The 12,904-nt window shown below is 37.3% G+C and overlaps 1 protein-coding gene across 14 annotated transcripts in view; it reads left to right on the top strand.

Moving 5' to 3' along the window:
* The window catches only part of PTPRT (protein tyrosine phosphatase receptor type T), a 507,468-nt gene that overhangs the window by 219,174 nt on the left and 275,390 nt on the right, over window positions 1-12,904 (top strand). For all 14 annotated transcript variants that reach the window (XM_030008888.1, XM_030008884.1, XM_030008894.1 and 11 more), the window contains exons 5-6: window positions 2,456-2,571; window positions 4,862-5,036. In XM_030008888.1, the coding sequence (XP_029864748.1) occupies window positions 2,456-2,571; window positions 4,862-5,036 (291 nt within the window). The remainder of the gene's footprint in view (window positions 1-2,455; window positions 2,572-4,861; window positions 5,037-12,904) is intronic.

Here is a 12,904-nt window from a genome sequence, read left to right as displayed (position 1 = left end):
ATAGCCTCTCTCACTCGTTCATAGTTTTAGTAAGTCAGTGACAGCTGCTCACAAAAAAAAATCATGGATCACATTGATGGAGTGAAATCAACTGATTTTCTTGCAATAGGAATTTCAAAGAACAGCTGCCATTCAAAGTGACAGACATGGTTCTGCTCAAGTTTAACAGGACATTTCTGATAACTGCAGTATGGTTAATTGCTGTTTAACTGAATTATATTTGTATTTACCATGTGCTCATTGCTCAGGCCTTTGGGTGCATTTACTTCATTAAGAAATACTTACAATCTGTATTAACCAGATGTTGCTGATAACTGGCAGCAGCTAAACAAATCCCCCAAATGGCCTGTGTGCATTCCACAGCATGTTGGGTTATGACTGATCACTTTACTGGGAAAGAGGCCACTGAACAAAGCTACTAGGCAAAGCGTAGACAAGAAAGTTATGGGATTTTAAAAAAAAGCCAACAGACAGGATGCTGTGTTACACCCCTATTTAATCAAGTATTTAAACTGATTTAAATGCATTCGTGGTCACTCAAAACCAAAATGATTCAAACAGTTAACTACTCCATTTTGAATCCGTTTGCAACCTGCAGCATACAGAACTCACTACAAGCTGCAAGTTCTCTGCAGTCTTTGTAAATGCTTCTCCTGTCTGATTCCCAGCGTTGCTTTTGTTGTTCAGCAGTGACAGCCACCAGGGTAAATGTCACCAGAGTGTGTGCCATTGACTTGTACAGGCTTTGCCCCTCATATGTGTTTTACAATTGTTATAACTCAAAACACAGGGACCATGAAGCTCCTGATGACCCTGGAGGTTACTGAAATTGTTGGTGTTACTTCTTCATATCTGCTTTACCTTCACAGATGACAGTATAGCAGACAAACCTAAGTATCAGCAAAACTGCAGTGAAATGTCCCTAATGACACAGTAATGGAGAAAAATAAATATCTTGGTGTTGCCATTTTTTTTGGTCCCGTGAAGGAATGCACTGGAGTGTCAATTTTCATTACACTAAAAGCTCGTTGACTATGTGTGCATGAGCACTTGCAATCATAGGACAGCCGTATGATCTGGAAGCTGGGCAGACCTGAGGCCTAGGAGTTTGGGGTTGGTGTGACTGCACTCACCCAGGCTATGCAGCTTCATATTTGGGGCTGGCTTATATCTGCCCACCTTAGACTGCAGAAGAAATTACTAGTATTAGCCTGCAAATATAATGTAGTATATTCTGACTGTCACCCAGAGGTAGTTTTCCAGTAAACTTTGACGCAAATTACTGATCCCCCAGAAAGCATGATGGTACAGACTCACTATCTTTCAGGAGCTGTCAGCAAACTGAGCGTGTGGTGAATGGGATACAGAAGCTAGATAAAAACATTTGGCAGAGAGTGCATAGGCATGTGTTCTCTGTTCAGGTGTCTATAGTAGACAAATACTTACATGGCAAGCTTCATGCATGCACAGACACAGATGCCCACATCCTTTTTAAGCTATTTGATTCTAATAGAAAAAGATGGGTTGGTATGTCCTTTGAAATTGTGTATTTCATCAGTGTCTAATCATGGTAGAAAATGTAAAGATGAAGTTGAAAAACTCTGATCTTTAGACTCTCAGAAGGCTATTTAGTGTGTCCTACTAAAAGTTTTCAAAGTTGGTGCACAGGCTTTTTTCTGAAGCCCAGCAAGAACTAAGTTCATTTAAAAGTGTCAGATTCACTACTGTAATATTTTTTATTTTCTTATAAGTTCACTTACAGAGGTAAATGAATCTGGTATTTAGTCAAAAAGATAATCCTCTGATCTAGTTCCTTTGTGAACAAATGTGATGTCTGCATTTTAATATCAGTGGATTAATATTGAATTAATACAGAATTTATTATCAGCAAAACACTGATATTGGTGATCTTAAACTAGTACAGTGATACAATACTGTCACTTATATGAATGTTTCATTTAATATCTGGTTTGGTATTAATGACACATTATTATTCTAAAGGTCTAGGATGTATTTGATAGTCAATAAAATAAATAGGAAAAAAAGACCCTTGTGAAAATTTGTTTGGGGTCAGTCATGCTTGACAAGCTCAGAAGCATTTGATTTTTTTTGACCTTTTTAGAAACACAGTTTTCCAAAGAAAAGAAATTACTCGATTACTCTTTATAGCAAGCAGCAAGAAATTGTGCTGATGACCATGAACTTGTGTTGTAATTTGATCTAAGTTTTTAGATGTGCCAGAGTTCCATATGATCTGTTAGGCCATCCTCTGTCAGATCCATCATCCACCTCACTCTGCAGTGAATAGTTAAATACTGAAGGACAGGTTTATTTTGCAAAATGACTTTATCAAGGGTAGGCCCTAATGCTTTGCTGAGTGTTTATATCTGTGTTGGTGTAGCACAGTCAATTACTGCCTTGCTCTACCCTTGCAATACTTCGCATCTTTTGTTAGGAAAAGCACCTCATTTCCTACGACTTCAGAACGTGGAGGTTAATGTGGGACAGAATGCGACATTCCAGTGCATTGCTGGGGGGAAGTGGTCGCAGCATGACAAACTCTGGCTCCAGGTAAAGTAATGTGCTTTTTTTTGGTGGTAACTTTTTTTTGTTTGGTTGGTTTTGTTTGGTTTTGTTTGGTTTTGGTTTGTTTATTTTTTCAAGTAAAATAAGTAGATAGAGAAAGACTGGGTGGTGGGGCAAAATCTTTTCATCAAGATCCTTTGAGAACTGCCTTAAATTATTTCTAGGTGAGAGTTTAAGGTGACAAAGTACAGAATCGTGACACAGAAGATGGAAAAAACAGCCAGTTACAGCAAAATTTTGGTTTCAAACAAATGCCTATGTAGCCATAAGCACTCAGTCATAAAGCATAAGACAGAACAAGTGGAATAGTTCTTCACTTCTGCTTTATTATGCAATCTGCTTTACTCTTGCCCTCCAAAAATGTCCTCAGCAAAGAGCCAGTGGCAATATGCTAAGACGAAAACCTGAAGTCTGAGATTACTACCTGGATGGTGAAAACAGGCAAAACCAGTTTGTACCCACTGTTTTTCTTCCTCCCAGTTGCCCTTGGTTGCACTGATAGTAGATTGTTCCTTTTAGTCACTCACTAAAAGACCAAAACATTCCCTCTCTTAATGTCTATATTTTCACTCTACTGGTTGGACTTAAAAGACTGGGTTGTGTTATTCAGGTGGGTGTAGTAACAAACTTAAGAACTCATTTTCAGTTCTAGAGTTAGAAATGGAACATATATCGAACTGAAGATGTGGAGTGCATGTTTCCCAGTGAAGGACAGAATTATTTCTTCTGCCCTTTGAAGTGCTCTGGTATGTGGACTCCCACCATTACCATGCACTATACATAAAGACCTTCTAGAAGCTTTTAAAATACTCGACCTCTTTGTTTCTTCTAAACTTCTGTGCCATTAAACACCTAATATCCCAAACAACTCAAGAGGATTCTCTTGCTATATGTGCTGTGCGCGTACATAGGGCCAACATAAACTTTCAGAATGCTTAAGCCAGTCACCAGTTTTCATTCTTAGCTTGGACTGATGCGACTGAGGGCCTGACCACCCCATATTTGTAACATCTGAGGCAGACAAGAATGGCCTTTGTCACGGTTGCTATGACATTTGTAGTCAAATAATTAACAGATTTACGCAAACTTTTTTAATGACTTCAGACTTTTTAATAAACTTCAAAAATAACAATTTCAAATCTAGCTTAAATACTAGGGGAGGAATCGGTTTACCTAATCATAAAAATGAAAATTAGAACTGGGAAAAAGGCTTGAGTTGGTGAGAAATGTAGTCGGCATTATGTAAAAGTGACTTGACAGTTGCTTCAACTGTACTTTTATCACAGCTGTTCTAAAAATTATATTTTTATCTGAAATTTATTAACCTATAGTGTACTTTTAGCATCTACTGAGATATATTTTTGGCTTATTCTTTATCTTTTTTGAGTTTTCAGTGAAATCTTTCTGCGGTTATGACTAGATGTGTGTGAAAACACTTCTGTCCTGAAGCAGTATGAGCCTTTTCCTGTGAGAAGCAAGGCTTTGGGAGGAAATCATTATTGTTGCTAGTGGAAACGTGGTTTCCATTCTCTAAAATTGAAACATTTAATGAAAATAGCCTTGGAAACACACCCAAAAACTGATTACTGGAAATCGGCAAACCAGCAGTGTGTTTTCCTTTGAAACTCCTAATAAACTAGACCAAGTGAGCAAGTTCAGGTGTTCATGCTGTGGAGCACTACTATTTCTAGCTAATTCTTCATCTGTTCCTCTTCCAGTTGGGAAAATGCAGTCTGGCATTGGTAGAGAGGTTTATTGAGGAATGTTGGACATATAAGGATGTCTCCTCATCCAACCAATTTATTTAAATTGGTCCAGAATCAAAGTTTTACATCTGAAAATGCCAAGTTTATCAAATCTGTTCATTTGTAGCATTTTCCCAGGTGTACACAAACCATTCAGTTGCCATGTTTTCATATACTAACCAGGCCTCTAAATATACTGTGTAGAATTGCATAGTCTGAGCTGTCACTCTCTAGCCTTTTCAGTAAATATAACACATCAAATGTCCAAATATGTTTCAAAAATTAAATAGAAGTGAAAACTTACATATATGTGTAAGACTATTTAAGCCCTAGTTCATACAATCCTGTAAATTTTTCGAGGGTATGGCTAGCAGTCTTCTCTTGAAAAATTGTCTTGTATAAAATCTAGCCTTGTGATGTGAACACAAAGGTCTTAGCAATGTTAAGAAGCATGACAAAGAATGAATTACACATGAATGCATATTTGTGTCTCTCTTCATAACTTGCATTATTTTTGTCTGCCTTTACAGCAGTGGAATGGAAGGGACACAGCATTAATGGTTACTCGAGTGGTCAACCATAGACGTTTTTCTGCTACTGTCAGTGTAGCTGACACCTCTCAACGCAGTATCAGCAAGTACCGATGTGTCATTCGTTCAGATGGTGGATCTGGAGTTTCGAATTATGCAGAATTAATAGTGAAAGGTATGTTGCATTAAAACAGTAAGTTTATGCAAGTTGAGTATTTCCTCCCAGATGGCAGCTATGTATAAAACTTGACATCCTATTGGACCTTCTTCTTTCATTCATATTAAATTTAAGTAAGAAAAAAGGGTAAAAGTGATATGAATTTCAATAATTTTCTTAAAACAATTATTTGAATCGAAACTTTGGATACAGCCCTATTTATAAGCTTTTGTAGTAATGCATGGTAGCTATGGATACTTTTACTGTAGTCAGCTAAACAGTCTGGCTGTCAGTCAGCTTCATCTGCCTTTCTTTACAATATTTTATCAGGCATAAATAATCTTGTGATGGAGCATTGCATGTCGGAAGAGTCTGTTCAAGGCTGCTGGGAGTAAATGACGGGAGTGATTCTGCTGATGTTCTGAAGTACACAGTAGAAGCATCAGTAGCTCTTGAAGGATGCTAGGGTTTTAGCCCTGTTATTTTCTGTGATTGAAGAGCTGATGCTGTGCCTGACACATGCAAGATGTGTCTTAATCTTGCCTTCATGAGGCATGCAGTAAAGTGCTATTTACTGTGCTGCTGCTTTTTTTTTTTTCTTTCTTTTTTTTTTTTTAAACTTACCCTGACCTGTACCACAGGGATGCTCACTGACTCTTAGGTGGAGAGATCAGAAGGTGGCTAAGTCGCTTCTGAGACATTCTGTGTTTGGGGTGGGGATGATGTGAGATGGGAGGAATTTGAAGTATCGGTCTGCTCACAGAGTATAATTTTGTTGATCTAAATGTTTCACTTTTCTGTGAAAATGGAGGGCTGCTGTAGAAATGAGATCACTTTTGTCCACTGTATTACTTTCTGCCAACTTACTCTGTCATTTGATGATCAGTATACTGATGCATTTACAATGCCTTAAATACAGTGTTGCGTGGTGCAGATATTCAGACTACAGAGATCGTGAAGAAAGTGGTCCTGTTAGATGCCAAGTGCTTTTAATTCCCACTTGGTGATCTTGTGTTTTGTTCAAATCTGGAGGAATTAATTCATGATTAAAAAGGAATTGAGTTGCCGAGAGTAGCGTATCTAGTATTGTATCGTAGCTAAATAGAGGGAAGGCAATCTTCTGGAGCAACCAAATATCGTAATATACTAAGTTGAATAGGTGCCTGACACTTTCATAGTCATTGATATAAGGAGGGAAAAAATAGAAGAATTAGTTATAAACATGAATGGCTGGATGTCCATTGGGGAGAGATGTTGATAGATTCATTGCTGGATTACTCAGGCAGACACCTAGCTAGAAGAAATTTTAGGAGAGTAGTATTTTTATGGGAAGGTACACTCCTCTGCTCCTTGCTCCTGTTTAGTAAGCAGGTAAGGTTAAGTGGTTCATCTGAGGTTAGTTTGATACAGCACGGTGACACACTGGGATTGCATGGATGAGTGCTTCCAAACAGTCTGACTAATTTTAGTGTGGATAATAGCAAATTTGTAATGCATGCACACAGGCTGAAATGAAAGCAAATTGGAATTGTTTAATTCTGAAGAGATGTTTATTGAATTGCAATAATGTACTTGGGTATACATTAAATTAGTCTGTAATTGAAGTTTTGCTCAATTGATAGTCCTGCCCCTAAACCCACTAAATCCAGGCTGTAATACTCTGCTTCTGACGTGCCTTCTCTTGATCAGTTGAACATAAAATCATAGAGGATTTCTTCAACTAAGGTTAAGGTTTAAAAGTGTATCTGTATATCTTTTTAATGTAAAGATCCGTTTGCTTCCCTATGCATAAGATGTTTTATTGTAGTATTGAGAAAGGAAAGAGTAATTTACATTTCTCAATATCGAATGATAATATTTGGTAGATACAGAGAGAGAGGTTTTGCTTTGAGATACGTTTACTTCTTCTACACCCTAAATTGGAACAATAGATAACTATTTTGGCAAATTAAATGAGCAATGAAATTAAACATGCACCACCTTCTGCCACCCCTCCCCCCCCAAAAAAGTCCTCCCCTTATTGTCTATGTGGACATCTTTACTAGGAACAGTGTATTATTGTAAAGTAATTACTGGAAATCTTATACAAAAGATCATAACTTTATTAATTTCAAATTATTACAGTATATTCAGTGGCAGGAGATACCTTTGTAGTACTGTGAAAATGCTTTTCTGTAGATGCTATTTGCTGTATATGCTAATACTTTTCTGTCTTCTGACTCTGTTGCAAGGCTTGTGTAAATGACAATACATTTATTCTTCTCTTTGCACTCTAGAATCATAATAGTCAAGCCAGAGAAACCTATCCTTTTCATCTGTACACCTTACCATCCTTTGGTGCTGCAGTGGAAATAGCTCTTCTCTATTTCTTATTCCTTGCTGTTGCACATATAGTTATTTAATACAATTTTGTACAGGGCAGTTTTAAAAAACCCCAGAGATTCTATGTCTTGCTATACTGCTCACATATGAATGGAATGCTTGTTGTCTGTAATTTTCTTTTAAGTAAAAGCTGTGTGGCAGTTACTGATATTCTGAACTAAATGTAGGTTTTGCTTGAGTAAAGATTGTTTAAAATACTGTGGAAATTGGCTGGAATCTTATCATTTAAGGTCTGTATTAACGATAGTGTCCTTCCAGGACACCTGTCACATTATGTAAGGTTGTGAATAACATTTTAAACTCTGTGTATGTGTATATATGGACGTTTGTTTGCAATTGTATTTTTTTCCTGATCCCTTTCAGATATTCTGGATGCCTAAATTAATTACTCAATACATGGTAGGAATCCACAGAGAGCTGATAAAGAGGGAATATTACAGCACCTATAACCTATTTTTCATGAGCCAATTTTTCTGAGCTTTTCACTCTCCAGGAAGTCCCTCAAAATTATTTTGTTGCTACCTGATGCAAATTCTTTTAAGGCTCGTGGCATTTTCTCAGGGTCTGTTCTGCTACTACAAGGGTAGGAGTGCTCAACAGAGCCCCTCTACAGACCTCCAAGGGTATGTTTTAGATCTCTTCAGTTTTGTCTTAGTTGATTTTCAAAGTGTTTGGTTAGTCAACGTGGATGAAAAACAGTCTGTCTCTTAACTGAGTGGCTTTCTATCATCCTTGTGATATTTGGGACAGCTTGTCTTTTATCAGTCTCTCTTTTCTTGAGGTTTTTAGACGTGAGAAGCTGATGCCTTCAGTGGCACCAGAGGGACAGGTAGGGGTTTTTTTTTTCAGAGTTGCTTACTATTTTTTGTCTAGGTCTTTTCTGGTATGATGCTTGTCACTGTAATTGCACCGTCTGTTTATTAACTTACCAGGTACACAGAGGAAACTGCTGTAGTGATCTGAGTCTTTTCCTAATAAGTAGACATAAGTTTTTTTAAAAATCCATATACACAAACACCAAACAAAAAACCACAACAAAGAAACACGCTGTCAAATTATCAGAGTTGAGATACTCAAGTGTGAGAAGCATGCTAAATAATTAGAAATTTAAATAAATCTATATATTTAAGCTTCTCCAGTATTAAATATGCTGTGCAGATTCCAGATTCACATTTATAAGGCAGACTCATCAAGGAAAACCTCTACATGTATTTTGACTGTCTCAGTATTTATTATTTGAGCTGTGTCCAGAATAGTTTCAGTTAATTATGAAACAGCAGGAAGTCCTATTAGGAGACAAAGTTTTCTGGAGCTTAAAAGTAGTAAGAAATGAAAACATCTCTATTCTACAGCTGGGCCTGATCTTGGTCTGGAGCTGGCCCTAGAAATGTCACACTAGGCCCTCCATAGGTTTCCTTGAATAAAACAAGTGCACGTGTTACACGTATACTCTGAAGTAGAGCTTGTTCTTGGGATGAAAATATAATTGTCTTCAACATAATTGTTTAGGATGCTCACAAACTCCGAAGTCTTTCACTTTGTATAAAGCAATTACTAAGAGAAGTGGTAGATGTGAAAAGGATTCTTTAAAGTTTTTGTTTGTTGGTTTGTTTATTTTTTTTTAATTTATTTTCATCCCTCATGCATGGATAGTTCTATACCCCAGGATATTCATGCCAAATGTACTCATTAAAACTAGCATAATATCCTTGCCATCATGGCGTAAAATAACTACTGTTTCTGTGGTTGTCCTAAAGTCCCCATATTTTACTCAGGAGATTGGGGGCGTTGATATGAAAAGTAGACACTGTACTGCAACTCTCCTCTTTTGCCATCAGAGTGTCTGAAAGACTGAGTCCACTGCCTCCCTTGGAACCATTTAGGAGATAAGCTCAGCTGTGGTATATGTACGTTTTAGATTTTACTGTTAAAAAAGTATTTTTTTTCTAGTATGCATTAATGAGTTCAGATAGGAATTTTTATGCCTTCCAGCTACTTATCAGACTCATCCAGATCACAGAAGTTGCTGGGTAGGTTTGAATTCATCTGCCTGAGTAATGCACATTAATCAAGGTCCTCGAAGTTACCACCTTGTAAACAGGAGAAAGTCTCTTCCTGATGCTACCAACACTATCAGTACAACTGTGACAATGAGAGTTTCCCTCAGGCTGAGTGCTATCTCTTCCTCTATTTTTTCCAGTTTACACAAATAGATTCAGTTTGCGGAATTTACATGTACTGTACCATGAGAAGTTAAGTATAGATTTGATAAAGCATATAATGATATTGCTCTTTTGAACGCTACGCCAGTACAGAATGGGTTTTGTGTGTGTGTGCATGCAAACCTTTTATGAAGGTTATGCTGCCTTTGAAATGACTGAACAAGGGAGAATGGCTTCATGATTGTAGGGTGTCTGAAAAAGCCACTTACATTCCTTTATTTCTTTGCAGTCACAGTGGTGTAGGGAATGTAATACTCCCTTCCTTGGTGTTTGCATCTGGCTGGTAATCACTTGAACTTGGTTTTGCTCTGTTTAATCGTCTAGTTCAGTGTAGTTCAGTAGCAGTTGCTTTAACTCAGTTTTAATCATTAGGTGGGTGTGTGGTGAGAAAAGGGGAGGCAAAGGGACTACAAACACTCATTCACTCCCACCAAGAGCTTTAATTCCACTTTCTCTTCTTTCAGTCCAACTTAATATTTTCTGTGAAGTGAATGGGAGAGATATGAAATCAAAGCCGTTGTTTCATAGAAATTAGCAGTTAGTATGAACCTTATGTGCTCTTTTAAAAGGAAACATTTCCTTCTCCTTCTGTTTAACCTCCAAAATAGAACTGGGAAATGAAGCCATTTCCTTGAGAACTGATTAATGTATACTTTATATACAGGATCCAATCTTCAGAATTGCACCGAGTGCTACACAGACGTGCAGTCATGTTCCAGCATGTGCATTCCTTGTTTCTCATGTTTACATTAGTCAACAGGTATAAATTAGAATAAGCATATCCAGAAAGAATACAAAACTACAGCTGGGGTACAAGGAAAGTTCATGAACTAATGATGTATTGACAATTCAATCTATATTTTTTCCCAACCTTTTGTATCTCTTTTTTCAGTAGACTTTCTGTTTCTGTGTAAATGTTATTTATTGGTGTGTATTCCAGTAAACCATACCTACCTATTAACCTCCTATTTTAGAGAAAGCCCCCAACAAACAGTGCAGCTGGCGGAAGCAAGGATACTGGCAAAACACAAATGAATGTGTTTCAGCCTACCTAGGATTATGCTTATGTTTGAAAAGTATGGACAAGGTAATTTCACATGTTTCATGCTGCCTTACATCTTGCAGAAAGATAGCAGTAATGTGACTTCCTAGTATATTGCTGCTGGGTGTAAAGACTGTTAACTATTTACTCAAGTTCTTGGGTTTTCAATGCTGGAGGCTTCCATTGTGCTGTATTATCCATTTGCCAGTCTACAGTCTTGCAACTACCAGTTCTCATTTATTTTTAAAAGTAAGGGAGGAGTAGCAGTTACTTGGCCAGTATTACTTTTCCTCCCTATTAGCTTTCTAGCATGCTTGTCAAGTGTAGTCAAAATACAGAATTAATGCTTTATATCACTTTTTCTCCAACCTATGCTGCTGTTTCTAGTAGGGTGTGTTCCTGCTAGATTATGCCTATGGCTTACATCACGTAGTCTGAACTCCCAGCCTTTTCAGTTTCTAGTTAAAATTATCAAGAAGGTTTAAGGCAACTCCATAGAAATTAATTCAGGACTGTTCATACTCAGAAAAGAGCATCAAATGCTAAGGACATATCCCAAATGCCTTTGCTAACTGGAAACTTTCTTGCAGTGGATAAGTTGGTAACTCAGACCACCAGACGTGTGCCATTGTAAAATGTATCTGGCAGCTTTTCATTGTTCTTTTTTTCTTTTTAATGTACAAATTTTCATGCAAGTTGATTGCTAATGATGCTCATGTGACATTACAATTCAAAATTACACTTTTTTTTTTGTTTATGTCTTAGCTAAAAGATTTAGCAGAAAAGATGAGTCACATTCCCTGTTAACTCTCTTCTGCCCATCTTTCTTCTGCCTGTTTAATTGTAGGGAAGTCATTAATGGGCTTCTGGAAAATAGAATCTAAAGCTGTTCTTAATTTACCCACCCTGTGGTTACAATCCTGTTAAATGCTTTTAATTCAAGAGAAGTCCCTTGAAGTATCATCTGTCACCATACTTGAATGTTGGTGAAGAGTCTGATATGATTTAGGCATACTTGGACACTTGTAGGATATAATTGTTGGGTATGAGCTGTTATCTCAGCAGGAAAGATATCCTTTTCACATAAAAATATTAATACTGTTGCAGTGGAAAAAAAACCAACCTAAAAAAGTAATGCTTTACTTAATATGAAATGGTATGAAAGGATGATTATTAATGTGAGAACCTTTAAGAATAAAACAGCAAAACAAAGAGTGTGTTTACGATACAGTGAGACCTATAGATCCCATCTGTATAGGAGAAACAATTAATTTCCAATGAAGGGAGTAGACTGTGTGTAGATGCAAATGCCTCAGACCAATGTGATTATTGGAACTTTTAAAAATTTTGTGGTGCTAGACAGTGTAAAGAAGCATAGTTACTGTTCTCTTTCAGAAATGCAGTAGTTACTGCAGCTAATAGGCTTTCTGCAAAGGTATTGTATTTGTTGTAGGATGACTGAACTAAGAAGTTCAAAATCACCTGTAGAAGGGATAATTTCTGTCCTGAGCAAAGTGCTAATGAATTCCCCAGCTATCTTTGCCTTGATTTAAGCTTTACTCTTTGTTGGCAGCATACTGTGAATCTGCTTAATGCATGGTTGGGTTTCTTAGGATGTGTGAAATGTGTGCCCAACTTTTATATTTATTTTTATTGTTTAAAAAAAAAATTGCACAGCAAGATATAGAACAGTTAAAAGCAATGTGTTCGTTCCCAGTGATCTGTGCTAAAGACCACCCTACCTTCATTTATTTTAGTTAGCTTCTTTCCCTTTGTACATCTTGAACCATCTTTGATTGTGTTGAGGTCTAACCCTTTCTTAAACAATCTTTCTTCATGTGTGTACTCAGCCTTCTTACAGACTTCCAGGTCTACCTTCGCTTCTACCTTCTTTTCTTTTGAGCATACCACTACATATGCTGCAGCTGATCTACTATATGGGCACTTGTTAAACTACTCTGCTGGGTTTGGAGGTTATAATCCTAAGTAAAGACAGTTGCAAGTTTTGGAGGAAAGAATGATGGAGCCTTGTAAAACACTGAATGGTTGAGTTCAGAGCTAAGGACATTAGCATTATGGCAGCTCCAGAATCTCTTTAGCTTCAAAGCTAGGAGATGACAAGTCTTCCGAAGTCTGTTAGCAGTGCTGAATGGAGGCCATTCAGCAAGCTTGTGTTAGGTATTCAGATGAATGGGATTTTTAAAGTTTGCATAGCATTTACCTCTAGAACGATGGAGCTG

The sequence above is a fragment of the Aquila chrysaetos genome, chromosome 3 (genome assembly GCF_900496995.4).
Source record: "Aquila chrysaetos chrysaetos chromosome 3, bAquChr1.4, whole genome shotgun sequence".
NCBI lineage: Eukaryota > Metazoa > Chordata > Aves > Accipitriformes > Accipitridae > Aquila > Aquila chrysaetos.
Note: the sequence above shows the minus strand (reverse complement) of the source record. Positions and strands in the feature narration are given on the sequence as shown.